The 22,834-nt window shown below is 35.6% G+C and overlaps 1 protein-coding gene across 13 annotated transcripts in view; it reads right to left on the reverse strand.

Annotated features, from left to right (window-relative positions):
• The window catches only part of CCDC91 (coiled-coil domain containing 91), a 449,582-nt gene that overhangs the window by 54,612 nt on the left and 372,136 nt on the right, over positions 1-22,834 (reverse strand). For all 13 annotated transcript variants that reach the window (XM_023555097.2, XM_003405370.4, XM_023555080.2 and 10 more), the window contains one exon: positions 3,342-3,455. In XM_023555097.2, the coding sequence (XP_023410865.1) occupies positions 3,342-3,455 (114 nt within the window). The remainder of the gene's footprint in view (positions 1-3,341; positions 3,456-22,834) is intronic.

The following is a 22,834-nucleotide window of genomic DNA, read 5'->3' on the forward strand; positions in this document are numbered from 1 at the left end:
TCTAGTATTCAACAGGATCTGACGGCTGATTAAAAGGTTCTTGATTTCAGATACACATAAAAGCAGTGTTAACCTTTACAGAGTTTTGATTTCATATTACAGGATAAGTTGTCAGTAATTTGAAAAGCTAAGCATTCTGGATTTTTCATTCTGTACTTGTCTTTTAAAAGTGAAAGACTGAAGGAAAAGATGTAAGAAAAAAGGATCTTCATCTAAGCCTTTTAGTGAACTTGGTAAGAATAAGGTGATGTCAAAGGAAAGACTGTGTAGGACAAAAGACACAAGGACAGGAAATAATATAACATTTAGACTTCTCCCATCAAAGACTTCCGAAAACTTCAAGATGGGAAGAAGATTGCTTCATGGACTGGAATGTAAGCCCAGTTGGAACCGATGTCTATAGGGCTTTTGAGGTGTCTAATGTTGAAAATCTCAAGTTGACTCTCTAGTTTAAAAGAGCTGGAGCGGAAAAAGGAAAATTTTTGTTCTGGAAAAGTGTTCTATGATGCAAACAGAAATCCATCTTACAAAGGAAGAAGCAGAGATGAGTTGCCCTAATTTAGTCTTTTGGAAAGAGACAAGAAGATTATGAATTTGCTAAAAACTTTTGTTTCTTCTAAGTATTATTTTATAATCCCTCAGATGTCTTATTTTTTGTGAAAAATTTCCAAACAGCAAGATATTCATAAAAATTGACTTGAAACGATGAAATACATTTTTATAAAGAAGAGCATAGAGGATTTTAATTTTTAAAAAGTTACATAAAGAGGTCTAGTAATTAGTTGATGCTTTAATTTCAGGTGTTATCTATAGTTTCTTTATAAATAGCTTTTCTGTTTGGAAAAATAAAAACATTTAAATATTAAAAGTATTTGACAATATGTGTTACTTAAAAGAACTGTCAAATCCCAAACCGGAAGTGTTAAATTTCCTACTAGTATGCTGATTAAATCAGTTTTAATCTTTTTTGAATCTAGTTAACAGGAATAGAATGGACTATTAGAATTCACACTGTAAATTTCAGAGGGAGCAAAATACTAATCTAAAAAGCAAATTTTTAATTAGTCAAAATAATATTACTAGAAGTTTTAAGGGTTTGTTTGTTTTTTTGTAATGATGGTGAAGATAATAATCATAGCACATATTTACTTAGTCCTTACTACTGCTGTTCTAAGAATACTGGTGGCGTAGTGGTTAAGTGCTTGGCCGCTAACCAAAAGGTCAGTGGTTCAAACCCAGAGAAGGATGTCCCAGTCTGTTTCCATAAAAAACAGCCTTGGAAACCGTATGAAGCAGTTCTGTTCTGTCCTATAGGGTCTCTATGAGTTGGAATCCATTAGATGGCAATGGATTTGATTTGGTTTCGTATTGCTGTTCTATTTTATTACATGAATTAACTCATAACTCTGTAAGGTAAGTACTAAATTCTCTTTTACATATAAGAAAACAAGTACGGAGAAGTAGAACTTTAATTCAAATGAATTTAAAGCTGTCATGATTTCGTTGTTGTTATTTAATGAACACCTCTACATGTGATAACTGGTTTACCTGTCCAAAAAGAAAGGAATACTGTTCTCCTAATATAACCTGCAAAAACTCGCACAGTAGATGACGGAGTTCATTGTCGGTTTTCTTCAAGAGCAAATTTATCTCACACAGGGACCAGATAACTCCTATAAAGGCATTTCTTACCCTCATTTTAAATATTTCTTATTAGGGCCACATAACTCCCTTTGATGGGAAAGTGATATAATTTTTAAAACTCTTTTTTTCTTTAAGAAAAATCTCCCACATAAAAGGAATATTAGTCTAAAATAATCTTATAAATGGATTTACTTTGTTATATAATCTCTTGTCCAGATTTAGAACTCAAAGAAGGATTGGCTACATATTATCAAGAAAATGATTAAAAAAGGATATACCCACAAAGCCTTAATTTACTTTGAGTCAATATTTTTTCATTATTGCAATTTCTGTATGTACATGGAAAGCATCTATAATTCCTTTGTTGCATGACTATTTTTGAGCCAAATAATATAAAATAAACACTTTTTGGGTACAAATGAAAATAGGCTTCTGAGAACATATTACTTCCTGAAAAGCAATCTGACCATTTTTAGCTGAAAATTTTCTCTTTAGAAGTTTAGGGCTCTATCAGGAAACTACTTCTAAGAACACCTTTTTTTTTTTGAGATAAGATGCACAAAGTTTAAATCTCACACAAAATGCTCATATGAATATCTGGAAAGTCTACTTCACAATTTGCTCTGCTGACTAGTTTTTCTTTGTTGTAACCTAATGGTAGCCATTGAGGAGTAAGAATTTCCTTTATATCAGACCAAATTTGACTTCAAGTTGAGCATATCTAACTAAAGTAGTGTCATGCACTTTTACTACACTTCTACCTGCTACTTCACTGTCAACCTCAGGATACTATCTTATATTTTCTATTTATTTCATCATTTTCAACACCAGTTAAGTAAGTGTAGATATCATAGGTCAAATTTTCTCATGCAAACACTGTTTTATTAATATGTTTACTGTAATATAAAGTATATACAATACACATGACATATATATCATATAAAAAAATAGCTGTAGTATAATATATAGTTTACACTTATTATTATTATTAAATATTATACATCCTATATGTTGTATTTATTATGGGGATTACATAAAAATAACTCTAACAGTAATCTTTGTACTTTGCATCTTAGTGTTTCTTACCTTAGATATTACTTAAGAAGACTAAAGATTTGTTGTTGAAAAAGTGAACAAACAAAGCGTGATCCATTTTTAGCCACTGGTCAGACTCATGCATTAATAAAACTACATTGTATTGAAATGCTATTTCTTCTGCAAAGATTCAGTATACACACTGAATTCGGACAAGCACATTCTGAATTATGTTTTTGAAAAGGAACTATGCCAGAAGAGCCTTAATTTGCTATGAAGTCCATTAGAATCTCAGTGTGTGAACATAGAAAGCTAAAGAGTTCACATAAATTTCTAAAAATGTTATATTACAAGAAATTAAAAACCTCATGCCAAAAAACTAAAAATCTAGAACTGTCTACATTCTTCATGAGTATAAAGTCATTTCGAGGAGTAAGCAACAAATTATTCAGAGTTGGTTTTTTGTTGACAGATGGGATTTATGGTTAATAGACGTAACTATTAGAATATATATAACTATATTGGAAAAATAACCTTAGATGGAGATTTCTAAATTAGAAGACAAAGGACATTTTAAGTATTTCGAAATATCATGTTATTGTATGGAAGCCACTGCTTGAGCTCATGAAAGCACAAATTAAAACACTTCAGGTGATACTTACCCTCTTCTGTTCTTTTACATACTCTATCAATTCATCTCTTGTTCTTTTCACTGCCTCTTCCACAGCCTTTTCACTTCGCTTCTGCTCTTCTATTATTGCTGCCTTAACAGTTTCCTGTTTGTGGTAAAAGGAAAAAAGTCAGGGAAATATGGAATATGACATATTTATTTGTGCTCATTTTATGTAAACTAAAAATCCTATTCAATGGGTTGGAGCTCATTCTGTTCAAAGCATATCTTTAAACAGGCGTAAGAACTTACAAAGTCTTTGGGATCTGTTAGTAGTTCCACAGAATTCACTTTTCTAAACTGAGTGAAAGGGAAAAGAAATGGAATAAGCAATTTATTGCAGGGAGCGCCTGACAGACTCCAATGGCTTCCTTACCAACCTTTCATTTGATGTTTACATGATTGATTGCCTTCCTGTACTTTGCACTATCCACCTAAGACTTCTAACTTGTGTTTATTCTTCCAAGAAAACCCTAAAGCTCTAGGTAGTTTATTCCCGTTTAATTTTCCCATCATACAATAATCAAGTGTGGTCTGGGTGGTAAGATTTACAGCTAGTTTGGTCCTCCTGCCAGGCTAAGATGTTGAGTGCTGAACACCATGAATGAGGTAAAAATTCTACCCTGTGTGCTACTCCTTGAAATGAGTGATCTAGAGAGAAAGGAGGCACTTTTCTTTTACTAAAATAGTATTCAGGTACCTAACAAATTTTAGATAAAGAGAAAGAAAGTTAAAATTCTGAAAAAGTAATACAACACTTCTCAAGAAGTATTGATATTTTCTGCTAAAATAGTGTTTGATAAATTGAAATGAAGGCCATAAACAAAATTACTTAATTTTCATTTAGCTATATAGGTACCATCATTTCTGGACAGCAGGAATTTCTCATAATATTTCCTTCATTTTTTATTATTGAGGATTCTCACTTTGTGGTGTGTGTATATTTTTTTTCACGTAGGTTTACGTGAATAAATTTAGATGAGTGTATATAAGCCAGAAAATATCAAATATTTAAAATTCCCTAATGTGAACATATGCACTACAGAAAATCTGAAAAATACAGAAAAATATGAGCACACAACTAAGCACACATATATAGATATGTGGGTATAAAGAGGATGGGGCTCATACTACACAAACTATTTTCTAACTGGCATTTTTCACTTAAAATATACTTTGAATATTTTCTAAAGCTATTATATATTCTTTTATAATATGATTTTTATTCCATTAAAGGGCTATATAATATCTTACAAATCCATATTCATGGATATTTTAGTTGCTCTTAATAAAACAAAGCAGTGATGAATATCCACATACGTATTTTTGCAGTACATCTTAGATATTTCTTTAGCATAAATTCAAGATGTGGCATAATTTTCGTCAAAGGATATGAACTCTCTAAAGGCTTCTGATATTTTTGTAAAAATTTCTTTCCATAAGCAACCTATGAGAGCAGTTTTTTTGGGGGGGGCATCCAAATATTTGTTTATTTGGGGGAGAATGGTATCTCATTTTGCTCTCTATTTGTTAAAGATTATTATACAACATTGAACATTTTTTTCATAGTTTTAGAAACATTAGCAATATGCGGGTTATCTCTTCTCATTTGTTTCATCAAGTCCTCTGCCCATATTAGTATTGGTATACTCATCAGTTTTTGGATCCTCTTCCTAATACATAAAATTAAGTCACAATTCTAAAAATCCCTATAATAATTACTTTGAAAATTGTTAATATTTTATTTTCAACCATTGAGTATATCAAGCTTTAGTTACACTAATAAAATAATACAGTACTATGTAGTTCCCATCATTATTTGAAAAACTAGAAGTTAAAAAATCTACAATAATTTTTAAAAGAAAAAAATGAGGGCATATAAGACAATTTAAAATAAAAGCATCTGCTATTATATCCTATTGACTGCACGCGCACCAATTTCGAATTTGATATTTTTCAGACTTCAGAAAAGCAACAAATATTGCATATATTACTAACCAAACCCGTTGCTGTCAAGTCAATTCCAACTCATGGTGACCCTAAAGGACAGAGAACTATGCCACAGGGTTTCTAAGGAGCAGCAGGTAGATTCGAACTGCCGACCTTTTGGTTTGCAGCCCAGCTCTTACCCAATGCGCCACCTGTGCTCCCTAATATTCCTGAAACGAACCACATTAATACTTCTATGGCGAAGAATACGAATATTTGTGCGGTAAATTAAAAGTACAAATGGTTTCATATTCAAGTTTTGCCAAAATCTAAGTTACAAAAATTGTTAGTTTTAAGGCTTTTGGAATTTTAGAATTGCAGGTAAGTACTGTGGACCTGGATTATATGTTCAACCATTTCAAGAGGTGGCATATGATAAGGAACTGATGGTACTGAAGGAAGAAGTCCAAGCTGCTCTGAAGGCACTGGTGAAAAACAAGGCTCCAGGAATTGATGGAATATCAATTGAGATGTTTTCAAACAGATGCAGCGCTGGGGATGCTCGCTTGTCTATGCCAAGAAATATGGAAGGCAGCTTCCTGGCCAACTGACTGGAAGAGATCCATATTTATGCCTATTCCCAAGAAAGGTGATCCAACCGAATGCGGAAATTATAGAACAAAATCATTAATATCACACGCAAGCAAAATTCTGCTGAAGATCATTCAAAAACGGCTGCAGTAGTATATCGACAGGGAACTGCCAGAAATTCAGGCCGGTTTCAGAAGAGGATGTGGAACCAGGGACATTGCTGATGTCAGATGGATCCTGGCTGAAAGCAGAGAATACCAGAAGGATGTTTACCTGTGTTTTATTGACTACGCAAAGGCATTTGACTGTGTGGATCATAATAAATTATGGATAACATTGTTAAGAATGGGAATGAGAAACCTTTACATAGATCAAGAGGCAGTTGTTTGGACAGAACAAAGGGATACTGCATGGTTTAAAGTCAGGAAAGGTGTGTGTCAAGGTTGTATCCTTTCACCATACACCTATTCAATCTGTACGCCGAGAAAATAATACAAAAAGCTGGACCATATGAAGAAGAACAGGGCATCAGGATTGGAGGAAAACTCATTAACAACCTGTGTTATGCAGATGACAAAACCTTGCTTGCTGAAAGTGAAGAGGACTTGAAGCTTTTACTAATGAACATCAAAGACCACAGCCTTCAGGGTGGATTACACCTCAACATAAAGAAAACAAAAATCCTCACGACTGGACCAATGAGCAACATCATGATAAATGGAGAAAAGATTGAAGTTGTCAAGGATTTCATTCTACTTGGATCCACAATCAACAGCCTTGGAAGCAGCAGTCAAGAAATCAAATGACACATTGCATTGGGTAAATCTGCTGCAAAGGACCTCTTTAAAGTGTTGGAAAGCAGGGATGTCACCTTGAAGACTAAGGTGCATCTGACCCAAGCCATGGTATTTCCAATCCCATCATATGCTTGTGAAAGATGCACAATGAATAAGGAAGACCGAAGAATTGACACCTTTGAATTATGGTGTTGGTGAAGAATATTGAACATACCATGGACTGCCAAAAGGACGAACAAATCTGTCTTAGAAGAAGTACAACCAGAATGCTCCTTAGAAGCAAGGATGGTGAGACGGCGTCTTACATACTTTGAACATGTCGTCAAGAGGGATCAGTCCCTGGAGAAGGACATCATGCTTGGCAAAGCACAGACAGGGTCATCGGAAAAGAGGAAGACCCTCAACAAGGTGGACTGACACAGTGGCTGCAACAATGAGCTCAAGCATAGCGATGACTGTAAGGATGGCGCAGGACTGGGCAGTGTTTCGCTCTGTTGTGCACAGGGTCGTTATGACTCGGAACTGACTCGACCAAACCTAACAACAAAAATACACATGGACCTTGCCAGATGGAATACACATGAATCAAATTGACTACATCTGTAGAAAGAGACAATGGAGAAGCTCAATATTATCAGTCAGAACAAGGCCAAGGGCTGACTGTGGAACAGACCATCAACAGCTCATATGCAAGTTCATGCTGAAGCTAAAGAAAACTAAAACAAGCGCATGTCAAGTCAAAGTACCATGTTGAGCATATACCACCTGAATTTAGACCATCTCAAGAACATACTTGATGTGCTGAACACTGATGACCAAAGACCAGATGAGTCGTGGGATGACACTAAGGACATCATATATGAAGAAGTCATTAAAAAGACAGGAAAGAAAGAAATGACCAAAAAGGATGTCAGAATAGATTCTGAAACTTGCTCTTGAATGGACAGCAGCTTGAGCGAATGGAAGAAATGATGAAGTAAAGGAACTGAACAGAAAATTTCAAAGGTGGCTCAAGAAGACAAGGGAAAGTACTCTAACGAATTGTACAAAGACCTGGAATTATAAAAACAAACAGGAAGAACACACTCAGCATTTCTCAAGCTGAAAGAACTGAAGAAAAAATTCCAGACTTGATTTGCAATATTGATGGATTCTATAGGCAAAATATTGAACAAGGCAGGAAGCATCAAAAGAAGATGGAAGGAATACACAGAGTCACTGTAACAAAAGAAAATTAGTTGACATTCAGCCATTTCAGGAGGTAGCATATGATCAAGAAACGATGGTACTGAAGGAAGTCCAAGCTGCATTGAAGGCACTGGTGAAAAACAAGGCTTCAGAAATTGATGGAATACCAATTGAGATATTTCAACAAATGGATGCAATGCTGGAAGTGCTCACTCATCTATGCCAAGAAATTTGGAAGACAGCTACCTGGCCAACTAACTGGACAATCCAAATTTTGTGCCCTTTGCAAAGAAAGGTGATCCAACAGAAAGCAGAAATTATCAAACATCAGCAGTATCACACACAGTAAAATACTGGTGAAGATCATTCAAAAGCAGCTGCTGCAGTACATCGACAGGGAACTGCCAGAAATTCAAGTTTGATTCAGGAGAGGGCATGAACTGAGCAATACTGCTGATGTCAAATGGATGTTGGTTGAAATCAGAGAATAACAGACAGATGCTTACCTGTGTTAACTGACTATGCAAAGGCATTCAACTGTGTGGATCATATCAAATTATGGATAACATTGCAAAAAATGGGAATTCTAGAACACTTAATTGTGTTCACGCAGAACCTGTACATAGACCAAGGGGCAGTCGTTTGAACGAGGGGATATTGCCTGGTTTAAAATCAGGAAACGCATCCATCAGGTTGTATTCTTTCACCATACTTATTCAATCTGTATGCTGAGCAAATAATCCAAAAAGCTGGGGTATATGGAGAAGAAGGAATCATCAGGATTGGAGGAAGACTCATTAATAACCTGTGATGTGCACATGACACAATCTTGCTTGCTGAAAGCAAGGAGAACTTGAAGCACTTACTGATGAAGATCAAATACTACAGCCTTCGGCATGGATTACAGCTCGGCATAACAAAAACAACAATCCTCATAACTGGTCCAAAAAGCAACATCATGATAAAAGGGAAAATACTGAAGTTGTTAAGGATTTCATTTTACGTGGATCCACAATGACCTTGGAAGCAGCAGTCAGGGAATCAAAGGACTTATTGCACTGGGCAAATCTGTTGCAAATGACCTTTTTAAAGTGTTTAAAAGCAAAGATGTCACTTTGGGGACTAAGGTGTGCCTGACCCAAGCCATGGTGCTTTCAATTGCCTCACAGGTATGTGAAAGGTGGACAATGAATAAGGAAGACCAAAGAAAAATTGTGCATTTGAATTATGGTGTTGGCAAAGAATATCAAATATACCATGGACTGCCAGAAGAATGAACAAAATCTGTCTTGGAAGAAGTACAGCCAGAATGCTCCTTAGAAGTAAGACAGTGAGACTTTGTCTCATGTACTTCGGACATGTTATCAGGAGGGAACAACCCTGGAGAAGGACATCATGCTTGGTAAAGTAGAGGGTCAGCAAAAAGGAGGAATACCCTCAATAAGATGGACCAGCGAAGTGGCTACAACAACGGACTCAAACATAGCAACGATTGTGAGGATGGCACAGGACTGGGCAGTGTTTCGTTCTGTTGTACACAGGGTCGCCATGAGTCAGAACTGACTTGAGGGCTCCTAACAAGACAACAACATGAGTCATAAGCACTGGATTTGACTATGGTTCTGTCACCAATTATTTGAGTACATCTTTTTTACCATCCTAGACTTTAGTTTTCTAGAGAATTTATCAATTTTGGTGACCTAATTTGTTATTCTCTCAGACAGCCAAACTTTCTTGAAAGTCAGATTAGTATATCTTCTAATTCAGTCATTCTTTGTAAGCTTTATTTTGCAAGGGGCACAAGATATAAAAACATGAGTGAGATGGCAAGTATTCCAGTAAATGAGACAGAAACAATACTGTTGCTGAAGGACACCCGCTCAGGTGTTCAAATTAATCAGCTACTCTATAATAGGTACTAAAAAAAAAATAATATGTACTACAAATATTTTAATGTTTTATATAAATTTTTTTATAAATTTAAATCTAATATACTTTTCAAAATAAATACTACTAAATATAAAGAGATAATTAAATAACATATTTAAACTTAGAAATTGTGAAATTTCTAAGTTTTTCTTTTGGTTTTTAAAGTTAAAAATAAAATCTGTAAGGGTACAATCTAAACAATATGATTAACAAGCTTAATATAATGAACAAATATAAAATACTATAATCAACATTTAGAGAAGATATTTTTTAAAAAAATTTTTTTTATTTTTTAGAACATATAGAATATTTATGAAAATTGATTCGATAAAGAAAATGTTGACAAATTTCAAAAAACTGGCATCAGATCATGTTTTCTTACCTTGTGACTGAATTATATATCAGTGCCAGAAATTAAAAAAAAAAACAAAACTCACATGTTTGTAAACACATAATCCTTTAAATGGATCCCTGGTGGCACAGTGGTTAAGAGCTTGGCTGCTAACCAAAAGGTCAACAGTTTGAATCCACCAGTCATTTGTTGGAAATTCTACGGGGTCAGTTACTCTGTCCTACGAGGTCACTATGAGTTGGAATCAACTCAATGGCAATGAGTTTTTTTGTTTGTTTGTTTAATACTTTTAAATAATTCAAGGGTCAAAAAGGGAATCATAGTGGAAATTAGAATATGCTCAGAATTGAACAATATTGAAACTATTACATATCAAAAACTTGTGAATTATATACAAGTATTTAATTTTTTTAGAAATTTTAATGATATAGTAAATCAAGTGTGTGATTTATAGATCACACCGCTTTGATTCTTTAAATTTTCACAATATCCTTTTTCCAGAGATAATTATGGAGAAAATAATTACAAATTAACTAATGTAAGCAAGCTGTCCTCTGCTGTAAGTCTGAATAAATACTGTATATGTTTTTCTGTCCATGAACTTGAGTTACTTGTGTGCAGTTATGTGTATGGAATGGAGTAGTATTCATGATTTTTATCTACCTCATCATATGGATGTATATTTATTAATAAAATCATTACTTAAAAAAAAACTTGCGAATTGCTGTTAAGGAAGTAATTTAAATGTTGCTTTTAAAGGAGTAATTTAAGTGCTTATATTGAGAAGGCTAAAAATTAATAAGCCAAGCATCTAAGTTAATAAATACTAAGAGAATAAATTCATAGAATGTAGAAGGAAACAAGACAGTAGAAATGAATGAAATGGAAAACAAACGTACAATATGCAAAGATATACCAATCCTCCAAACACTGACATGAGAAAGAGGTAGTATTGAACGTAAAGGAAGGTTTGAGCAGGGTCTAAATATATACAAAATAAGTGAATCTTTTTGTATGATGATGATTTTTGGTATCCTGAGTTTGTGAGATCTCAGATAACAAATTATGGTTAATGAGGACATTTATAACGTTTGACAATGCAGCAAATTAAATAGCAAAATGATAATTTTTTTTTCAGATTTCCCCAAGTTGTGAGCGTACATGATCCTGAGATACAGAATACTGATTATTTAGGCTAAAAAAATCCAATTTCCTTTCATTGGTGACTTTGTGAGGAGAGGGTCAACTGTATTTGTAAAACTAACATAAAAAGAACGACAGCAGATATAATGAGGCTGGCTACCCAAGGTGGGGTAGAACAGGGTTAAAGACTGATGGAGGTTCTGGTTCTGACTCTGGCATATAATGGCTAAGAACAAAAACCTGAGCTCACGAACATTCAAGCAGTCACAAACTATCAGAAAAGGACAACAGATTAATGTGTTACGTCTACGAAAGAAGTAGAGTAACATGTTCAGGGACTTAGAAAAGAGCATAAGGACAGGAAGAAGGGGAAAGTTGTTTGGGCAGGAAGTTGCTGAAGTTCCTCTAAAATTTTTTGGTATACGTAACTCCTTCATTTGTTCAAAAAGTCTTTCTTGAGAACCTACTATTTGCCAGACATTCTGCTAGGCAATGAGGATTCAGTGGTAAACAAAGCTGACCCAAATTTTGGTTTCTGTTATATTATGGAATAGCTTTGCTCCTCATAGTCAGCTGAGATCAACACTGAGGGGATGAAAATCTTAGTAAAAATAATGAAACTAAAAGACCTTAAAAAGCACAATTGCTTTTTAAATAACAGTACTATTAATAATTCATTTATTATTTATTCTTGGAATGTTTTTCCCTCTTGTTCTTCCCTCCATTAAAGCACCATATTTTATTCACAGCCAGCTAAAGAATATGCTCCTCCTTAGACAACCTTTACTATAACTTTATATTGTATTATCACTCTTAAAATACAGATGAGAAAACCAAGACAGAGAAATTACATGACTCACCTAAAGTTACCCCTGCTAGTAAGTAATAGACCCAACATTCCAATCTAGGACTCTGGCTCCAAAACTCACCCTCTGAACCATCAGCCTACATTGTGAACAAGGTATACCATCGCTTCCCCCACCCCACCCCACCCCAAGAACTAAGAAAAAAATATATCTGGTCACAAAAATTAACTTTATTGTCCATTGGGGATAGAAGTGTGACTCTATTTTAGCAAGAATTAATCTAAAATAAAATATATCTCTCAAGGAATGAAGATTTGTTACCAAAGAATATATTCAAAAGATAATATGATAAGAGTATTTTCCAGAATATTTTAGTAATGGCAGCACCATTGGAACATGGTAGATTGTCGAAGGCAGGGTTTCTCAGCCTCAGTACTACTGACATTTTTGGCTGGATAACTCATTGTTGTAAGGGAGTGTCCCAGTTAAGCAGTATACCTGGCATCTACCCACTAGACTGCCTCCAGTTAGGAACCACTGCTCTAACATGAATAGTTTGGAAGGGACAACACTTGTTTGCATGCATGTTATCGTAAGCTGGCAAAAGATCAGTAACATTTCTAGTCATACCTTAAAAACCTGTACCGTCTAAAAAGTATGCAAGAATATTAAAATATCCAAATGATTATCTAATTAGTTTTTAAATGCAGAAGAAAGATTTCTCTATATAAACTTTTTTTAAAAAATAAATGACTGGAGTCAGTTTCTATACTGTTATGGTTAAGTAGGTCACGCTGCATGTCATTTAAGGCTTAATGTTTATGTGACATTTTGTATAAGATTTTAAAATTTATCTTTTATTGATTAAAAGTATAGTTGTGTTTAAAAGCATCCATTAAGTCTACCAAACATTTCAGTTACCATAGGATCATGAACCCATAAAAGGTCTGTGGTTGTTTGTCCTTTATCAGTGCAATTTTCTTAAGGACTGTAAACACAGTTAAATTATTTACCGGAAATACATCTCAGCAACCAGCTCACTTCTGGTCTGTGGGTTGTAAACCACAATATCATGTGATTGTTTATTTTTCTGTGGCAATTGTGTGCCTTATTTATTTCTTATTTCTATACAAGATGTATACCTAATATCTAATTACATATTATTAAAAAAAAAAAGCTGCATGTGGTTGTACAGATGCACCTTAGAAAACGGAGTGACAAACAGGGACGGCAGTTAATGCCAGAGGATCAGACATCACATGTTACATAGAATTCTAGGTTGTGGTTATTAACAAACTGTTCTTACATTGATTCATCAGATATTTCCCGATTACTTATTACATGTAAAGAATAGTCCCAGATATGGCAAGCTTTTTTTTTTTTTTCTCTCAATGAGCTTACAATTTACTTGTGGAAACACGACACAAACACAGAAATTGAAATAACAGTATAATAAAAGAGAACTCAAAGATACTGTGGTTAATGAGTGGCACAGGTACCAACTATGAGTACCAAGTATAAGGAAGAAAATGTAAGGTCTAAAATGATCAGACAGCCTTAAAAAAGGGGGTGGGCTTTGAGCTGAGATTTAACAGACATTTTGAACACAGACGCATGAGGATGAAGACTGAGGTATCAGCATAAGTCAGTCATGTTGATGCCATTTAGGTCAAAAAGCAGATATGACATTTTATACATACGTGCAAAGATAAAAACCAAAAATATATTTAAGGCATGATTGACTCTTATAGTTGCAGATGAGGGCTCTTGCGGGAAACAATGAAAGGAAAGAAAGGATGAAAAGCCAGGCTGGGACCAGGGAGTAGGGAAACTGAGCACTTAAGGCCAATGTCAGCAACACGGTAAAACAAACAGAAAACACAAACCTGTTGCCGTAGTGTCGATTCCAACTCATTGGGACCCTATAGGACAGAGTAGAACTACTCCACAGGACTTCCAAGGAGCGGCTGGTAGATTCCAGCTGCCGACCTTTTGGTTAGTAGCCAAGCTCTTCACCACTGCACCACCAGGGCTCCAACATGGTAAAGGGCTATCAATAATGGCATGTGGACCGGCTGCTACTTCTGCTACTTGTAAGGTCTTTATATGAATCAGTAAACATACTCTTTCTCTATAAATCCTATACTAGTCAATCCTTGCCTCACCCCAGATGATATGTCAAAATCAAATAGGCTGGATCTATAGCACCTTTAAAAAAAAAAACAAAAACTGTTGCCTTTGAGGGGATTTCAACTCATAGTGATCCTACAGGTCAGAGTAGAATTGCTCCATAGAGTTTCCAAGGACCAGCTGGTGGATCTGAACAGCCACCCTTTTGGTTACCAACTGTAGCTCTTAACTATTGCACCACCAGGGATCCATAACAAAATAACTCTCAAAAGTTGTTGATTCCAAGTTTAAACAATGGTATGAACTAGGAAAGGAACAGATAAATTTTCATTTCCTTCCTATATAAGCCAAGTTTTATCTCAACAAGTGCCATTTTATGCCAGAAATTTCTGTTTGTTACGCTAACGACAAATAGTTTTATTAATAAACAAACAAACAAACAAAAGCGAAACCGAGTGCCATCAAGCCGATTCCGACTCATAGCGACCCCATAGGACAGAATAGAACTGCCCTATAGAGTTTTCAAGGAGAGCCTGGAGGATTCAAACTGCTGACCCTTTGGTTAGCAGCCACAGCACTTAACCACTACACCACCAGGGTTTCCAGTTTTATTAATAGTTAGGAAAAATTTTTCTAGATTGTACAAACTTCCATTTTTTTCTAAATTTTGATGTATAGAAATAGGATCCTTGCATTGTGTGTAGATTTTTAGCTAAGCTATTAAGGAAATGAAAACCATTTTCAGTGTCTGCAACATGCAATCCCCCAAATCAAATAGGAATGTAAAATTAGAAAGGTATTTTTTTTTACAGTAGCCATGATGCTTCCCTGTATTACTATGGAGACATATACATTTTTAAAAAGATTATTTTTTTTTCTTTGTGATCAAGGGGCAAGAAATGGGGACAAAGTTTTCCTTTAGAAAGAGTCAGGTAATGAATTCTGTGAAAATGAATAGGTTTAGTCTCTGCAAACAATGTGCTCACAATTTAGTTGGGAAAACAGACATTATTTTGACAAAATATGGTAAATGTCATGACAGAGATGTAGAGTATTATGGAAGAAAGATGCCTATAAAAGCAGAAAGTATAAGGATTCTGGAAGAACTGTGTCATAAAGAAACTGAAATTAGCAAGGTAAATGGGAAGGAGGAGAGGGATCAAGAGAAGCAGTGGCACCAACACTCTGTGACCACAGGAAGTACACAATATAAGCATTTTAGTATCACAAAAGCACAAAGTGAAAGGCAGAGCGGACAGAGATCAGACTGGTGATGTAAGCAATGACCTATAATGGATAGTTTTGTGCGCCATGTGCCTCCGTTTTCTCATTTGTAAAACGATGATAAAATGCAATAATAATTGTAGGGGAGCCCTGGTGGTGCAATAGTTAAGAGCTTAGCTGCTAACCAGAAGGTTGGAAGTTCGAACTCACCAGCAGGTCCATGGAAGAAAAGACCCAGCAATCTGCTCCCACAAAGATTACAGCCTAGGAAACCCTATGGGACAGTTCCACTCTGTCCTGTAGGGTCTTTATGAATTGAAATTGACTCGATGGCATACCATGACGACAATAATTGTATCTTTTAATATAAGTGATTGTAACAATTAAATAATCTTTGCAAAATACTTAGAACATTGCCAGGCACATAGTTAAGTGCTTAATGAGTCTAAATTTTATTAGCTTTAAAGAGCTTGGACTTTACCTTATACGGGGTAAGTATGCCACTGAAGAGTGTCATGTCATGATGGGATCTGTATTTTAGACAAAACACTCATGTGGGTTTGAAAGATGGATTTGTGTAGGATAAGACTAGAGGCAAAGAGGCCAGTCAGGAAGATACTACAGTCTTCCAGGCAAGAGATGTAGTTAATGCAAGTGAATGGACAGAAAGTAACTGGTAATATTAAAAAAAAAGTCTAGGAAGATAAATGAGGACATGGTGAGTAATTAGAAATTATAAAGAGAATGACGGAAGGAGAGCACTAACCATACAAGAGCAGCCAATTAACAAGATGATCAAGGGAGCTAAATAGTGAGGGCATGATATTAACTTTTATTGCTCCCATAAAACTAGTCTGCAGAGATTTTTACATTTCCTTTTAAGTGACACAACAAATTACAGTACCTGAGCAAACAACTTTTTTACAGAATTTCCCCAGAGATCCCTTTCTTGCATCTTTTCTATGCACATTAGAAAAAACAGCCAAAACATTGGCATATCTCTCCAAGGCTATGGTTAGCCTTTTCTCTGGTTTAATAGATTTGTTTGTGGAAGGCCAGGGTGATTTTTTTTTTTTTCAATTTGTAATTTCAAATTTAAGTAATTACATGTACTTTTCAAAGTGAGTTAAAATATTTAAGAGATTCTACATCTGATTATTGAAAAGGATGGATTCAAGTGAATTTCTCAACGTATCTCTGAAAAAATTACAAGTACTATGCCTACTAACAGGTACAAAAGGATCTTAAAAAATCAGTCATATTCACAAAGTAAGAAAAAAATGCTAATAGAGTATGTCTACCCACGCCTTTAACTCTCTAGCCTCTCTTGGCACTCTACTCTGACCCACAGTCTCTGTGGTGCAACCTTACTGAACTTCTTCCAGACGCTTCTTTGTACCATGCATCCTCTGGCTCAGGGCCTCGGCACACATTTCCTCATAAAAGGAGGCATTGCCCTACCCTCTCTTCATTTAAAGATGCTTACTCATCTTTCAGATCTCAACCTGATTTGCACTTCTTTGGGAAAGTCTTTTCTGATTTCCAGGCCTAAATCGTATCTTCCTGTTATTTTATCTCAGAGCATCATTTTTAGTACTAATCACAGTTGGACTTCTGCAAATATGTATATGTTTCTTTGACTAATACTTGTTTGCAATTATAACGGCTAAGGTTTTGTGTCAACTTGGCTGGACCATGATTCTCAGTGATTTGACAGTCATATGATGGTGTGGTCACTTCCATGATGAGATCTGATATTATGTGATCACCTTCATGATGGGATCTGCTGTGAATAACCAATCAGTTGAAAGGGAGTTTTCTTGGGCATGTGGCCTGCATTGAATATAAGTGGATATTCTAGCAAGGCCTGTGGGCTTTTGTGTGTTCTGGTCCTGTAGCTGGCTCCTGTTTATTTGATCTCCGGTTCTTGGGACTTGAGCTAGCAGCTTATCTGAGGTCTTGCCTGCCAATCTTTGGGATTTGTGGATCATCATAGCCTGTGAACAAGAGCCCTGCTCTCTGATCTGACAGTCTTGGGTTTGCCAGCCCCCGTGGCTATGCCTCAGAAGAAGCCTCTGTCCTGACCCAAAGACTTGGGATGTTCCAGCCTCTACAACCGCGTGAGCCATTTCCTTGATAGAAATCTCTCTCTCTCTATATATATGTATTTATATGCTTTACTGGTTTTGCTTCTCTAGAGAACCCAGCCTAAGACAGCCACATTAGAACAAAAGATTAATGAATAGATGATGCCTGTTTTTGCTCAGTAATGTATTCCCAGATTCTAACACAGTTCCCAGCACATAGCTGTTACTGTTAGTTGCCATCTAGGTAGCTTCGACTCATGGAGACCCTATGTATCACAGAACAAAATGTTGCTTGATCCTGCACCATCCTCACAATCATTGCTATGTTTGAACACGCCGTTGCCAATGTTACTGTCAAATCATCTCATTGAGCGTCTTCCTCTTTTTTGATGATCCTCCACTTTACCAAGCATGATGTCCTTCTCCAAGGACTAGTCCCTCCTGATAACATATTGAAAGTTAGCAAGAGGAAGTCTCGCCTTTTTCACTTCTAAAGAGCATTCTAGATATATTTCCTCCAAGACAGACTTGTTTCTTCTTCTGGCAGTCCATGGTATAGTCAATATTCCTTGACAATACCACAACTCAAATATGTCAATTCTTCTTCAGTCTTCCTTTTTCCCTGTCCAGCTTTTGACTGAGAATACCATGGCTTGGGCCAGGTGCACTTTTGTCATCAAAGTGACATTTTGCTTTCTAGAACTTTAAAGAGATCTTTTGCAACAGATTTGCCCAATGTAATACATCATTTGATTTCCTGAATGCTCCTTCCATGGGCATTGATTATTGATCCAAAAAGAAGGAAAACCTTGACAACTTCATTTCTTCACCATTTAACATGATACTGTTTATGAGTCCAATTGTAAGGACTTTCGTTTTCTTTACATTGAGGTATAATCCATGTATGATCTCCTTGATTCTATCCTACAACTCTTCTGGTTGTTGATCTTCATCAGTAAGTGCTTCAAGACATCTTCACTTTCAGAAAGCAAGGTTGTGTCATCTGCACATTGCAGGCTGTTAATGAATCTTCCTCCAATCCTGAAGCCACATTCTTTTTCATATAGTCCAACTGCTCAGATTATTTGCTCAGCATACAGACAGAATAAATATGGTGAAAGAGTACAACCATGCATTACATCTTTTCCGATTTTAAACTGAGCAGTATTTCCCTGTTCTGTTCAAACAACTCCCTCTTGATCCACATACAGGTTCCACATTAGAACAATTAGGTGTTCTGAAATTGCTATCCTTTGCAATGCTATTCATAACTTGTTATGATCCGCACAGTCTAACACCTTTGCATAGTCAATAAAACACAGGTAAACATCTTTTTGATACTGCTTTAAGCCAAGATCCATATGACATCAGGAATAATATATATATTTTGTTCCATGCCCTCTTCTGAATCCAACTTGAATTTCTGGTGGTTACCTGTTGATGTACGGCTACAGCCATTTTTGAATTATCTTCAGCAAAATTTTGCTTGCATGTGATATTAATGATATTGCTCGGTAATTTCTGCATTCCACTAGTTCAGTCCAGTCAGTTGACCAGGTAGCTGTCTACCAAATTTTTCGGCATTGATGAGTGAGAACTTCCAAAGTGGCGTCTGTTTGCTGAACCATTTCAATTGGTATTGTCAATTCCTGGAGCTTTGTTTTTCATCAATGCCTTCAGTATATCTTGAACTTCTTCCCTCAGTACCATCAGTTCTTGATCATATGCTACCTCCTGAAATGGCTGAACATCAACCAATTCTTTTGGTACAGTGATTCTGTACATTCCTTCCATCTTCTCTTGGTGCTTCCTGCATCGTTCAATATTTTGCTCATAGAATTCTTGAGTACTGCAGCTTAAGGCTTGGATTTTTTCTTCAAGTCTTTTAGCTTAAGAAATGTTGAGTGTGTTCTTGCCTTTCAGTTTTCCAACTCCAGGTCTTTGCACATTTCATTATAATACTTTACCTTGTCTTCTCCAGCCACCCTTTGAAATCTTCTATTCAGCTCTTTTACTTTATCGTTTCTTCTGTTTGCTTTAGCTACTCTGCACACAAGAGCTAGTTTCAGAGTCTCTTCTGACATCCATTTTGGTCATTTCTTTCTTTCCTGTATTTTTAACGAGCTTTTGCTCTCTTCATGTATGATATCCTTGATTTCATCCCACAGCTTGTCTGGTCTTTGGTGGTCAGTGTTCAGCACATCAAATGTATTCTTGAGATGGTCTCTAAATTCAGGTGGGATATATTCAAGGTTGTACTTTGGCTCTCATGGATTTATTTTAATTTTCTTCAACTTCAACTTGCATAGGAACAACTGATGGTTTGTTCCACAGCTGGTTCCTGGCCTTGCCCTGACTGAAGATATCAAGCTTCTCCACCATCTCTTTTCATAGATGTAGTCCATTTGATTCCTGTGTATTACATTGATAATGTTCACATGTAGCCACTGTATGCACTGTTGAAACAAATGTTCTCTCTAATGAATAAGTACTTGATCTTGCAGAATTCCATCCTGCGATTGCTGGCATCATTTCTATCACCATGGACATATTTTCCAACTACTTATCCTTCTTTGTTTTCAACTTTCACACTCCAATTACCAATGCATCTTGATTGTATGTTTGATCAATATCAGACTGCAAACAGTACACACTAAACATTGGTTGAGGTGAGCTAATAAATGCACACTATCATAATCACACTTGTGATTTGACTGCTGAACCAAACAGCTACTTACTAACATGTTGTGGGGGACACAAAATGTGTAATTCATGAGCTTTATCCTAACCATTTTATAATCATGATCATAATTAATTATAATATCTGTAGTAGTACTTTCAAATTCAACATTTTCTCAACAGAGTTGATTAAAATAAGTTACTAATTTACTCAAAGAAAATGTGAATCTGTTTTTTTTTTTTAATTTTTGTTTTACTTTGCTTTAATTTCCCAGAGGAGTATGTGCATAGGAAAAAAAAAAATAATTAAATTATGTACTGTCACATATCACTACCTCTTTTCTAAGCTGTTCTGTATTTTTCTTCACCAAAGAACCAAAGAAGTTTGGTTCATTTACTGGGAAGGGGTTTCAAAGCCTAGCTGTAAACTCTATCGAAGAATCTCATGATTTTAACCCTCTAAAGACTTTAATAGATATATGATACTATGTAATTTAAAAGTACGATATGGACCACAGAAAGAAAAACTACCTAAAATATTTTCATAAGTGATCCAACAGCTACTTACGAAGGGATCCAGGCATTTCCTTCTTCCTTGGTATGAGTTTATACATCCTAAATTCTATCCTTGCAGAATTATTCATATGATTAGATGCATGATCAGTAAACAACGCAAACGAAGAAAGGCAATGAGTTAGGATTGACTCCAGGTAAGACAAAAATAAGTTAACACTTGTTCTCTCTCTGAATAAAATGTTAACACTATAAATTTTTCCCTAAATTTTTAATCAAATATTAATATAAATAAAAAATTGACTTACATAATAAAGTATATAAGGAGTCCTGGTGGTACAAAGGTCAAGTACTCAGCTGCTAACCAAAATGTTGGTAGTTCGAACCCATGCAGAGGCTCTGTGGGAGAAAAGACCTGGCAATCTGCTCCCATAAAGATTACAGCCTAGAAAATCATGTGGCAGTTCTACTCTATTACATGGGGTTGGTATGAGTTGAAAATGACTTGATGGCACATAACAACAACAAATTAGGTATACAGAATAACAAGTACAGGCACACTATGTGCCCCCCCCTCAATTTAAGAACTAAAACATTACTAATAATGCTGAAGTCTCAGTGTGACCATTATGAATTTCATCATCACCTGTTTCCCCCTGCCCAGAAGAAAGCCCTTTCACCTCTTCTTTATTCCTTTCGTGCTCTCTCAATGTGTCTTAATAACATTCCCACGTTAATTTTTCAGCTTTCGTCACCATTTATCGACTTCAGTATGGAGGATAAAAAAGTTAAGTCTTATTTCTTAGAACCATTCCAAAACCTAAGACATAGATATTTTTAGTCCCTCACCTTCCCAGTTATGGAGTTCTGGGTGGCACAAACAGTTAAGCGTGTGGCTACTAACCAAAAGGTTGGTGGTTTGAATCCACTTAGAGGCACATCAAAAAAAGGCCTGGTAAAATCTACTTCTGAAAGATCACAGCCATTGAAAACATTATAGTTCTACTCTGAAACACACGAGGTTGCCATGAGTCAGAACTGGCCGATGGCAACTGTATTTTTTTTTTTTTTAATCTTCCCAGTTTAAATAACTCATGATTTTGGGTAGATCGACAATCATTACATTCGTTGGTTTTTGATGTGTAACAACCACCCCAAAATGTAGTAGCTTAAAATAACCATTTATTTAGATCAGGCATCAGGAAACTACAGCCAGGGAGTCAAATCTGGTCTGCCACCTGTTTTTATATGACCCACAAGAAGTCATTTTTATGTTTTCAAATAGTTGGAAAAAAAAAAATGAAAGGAAGAACTTTATTTCATATGTGACAACTGTATGAAATTCAAATTCCACTGTTCATAAATAAAGTTATATTGGAATACAGTTATGTGCACTCATTTAAACATCATCTATGCTGTTTTCTCACTGCAATGGCGGAGTAGATCTAACAGACACCATATGTGGCATCTTCATCCATTCACACTGCTGTTTGTTGCACTACAAATTATAGTGATGCAATTACAACTTGACAGCATTTGAGTGCCACGGAGTTTGCCATGCTGCAAGATTATATATATATATTTCTTTTATTTCAGTACATACTCATCACGTCAAAACAAGAAAAGTGGACTCTGTTGAACTTTTAAGGTGCAGTACTGTGTGGATTATTTTGTTATTGAACTGAATGTCAAAGAATTGTGTTTACTATGCAATGACACTAAAGCTGTGCTAAAATAATACAATATATGTCAACATCACCATACTAAGCACCCATTACAATATTCCCAACTCACAGGAAAGCAACGGTGAGAAAAATTAGAAAATTTAAAATGAAATATGTCACCATACAATTTCTGCGTACATGCACACACATGGCTGCAACCAAAGTAAGTTTCCCGCTGGATCATTTTTTAAGTCAAGGAAGAAACACTATTTGCCAACTGTGAGTTTTTAATATTGTGTTCAATTACAGCAGTTGAATAAATCTGCTCTGAGAACATAGTTTGATACTAATAGCCTTTTGGTGAGTACAGTTGCTTGAAGAGTTGAGGATAATGGGAGCAAAGAAAAAAAAGGCAAATTATTCTGAGTGGTTTTCCTTGGCAATTAATGAGTT

The sequence above is a fragment of the Loxodonta africana genome, chromosome 4 (assembly GCF_030014295.1).
Source record: "Loxodonta africana isolate mLoxAfr1 chromosome 4, mLoxAfr1.hap2, whole genome shotgun sequence".
Lineage (NCBI taxonomy): Eukaryota > Metazoa > Chordata > Mammalia > Proboscidea > Elephantidae > Loxodonta > Loxodonta africana.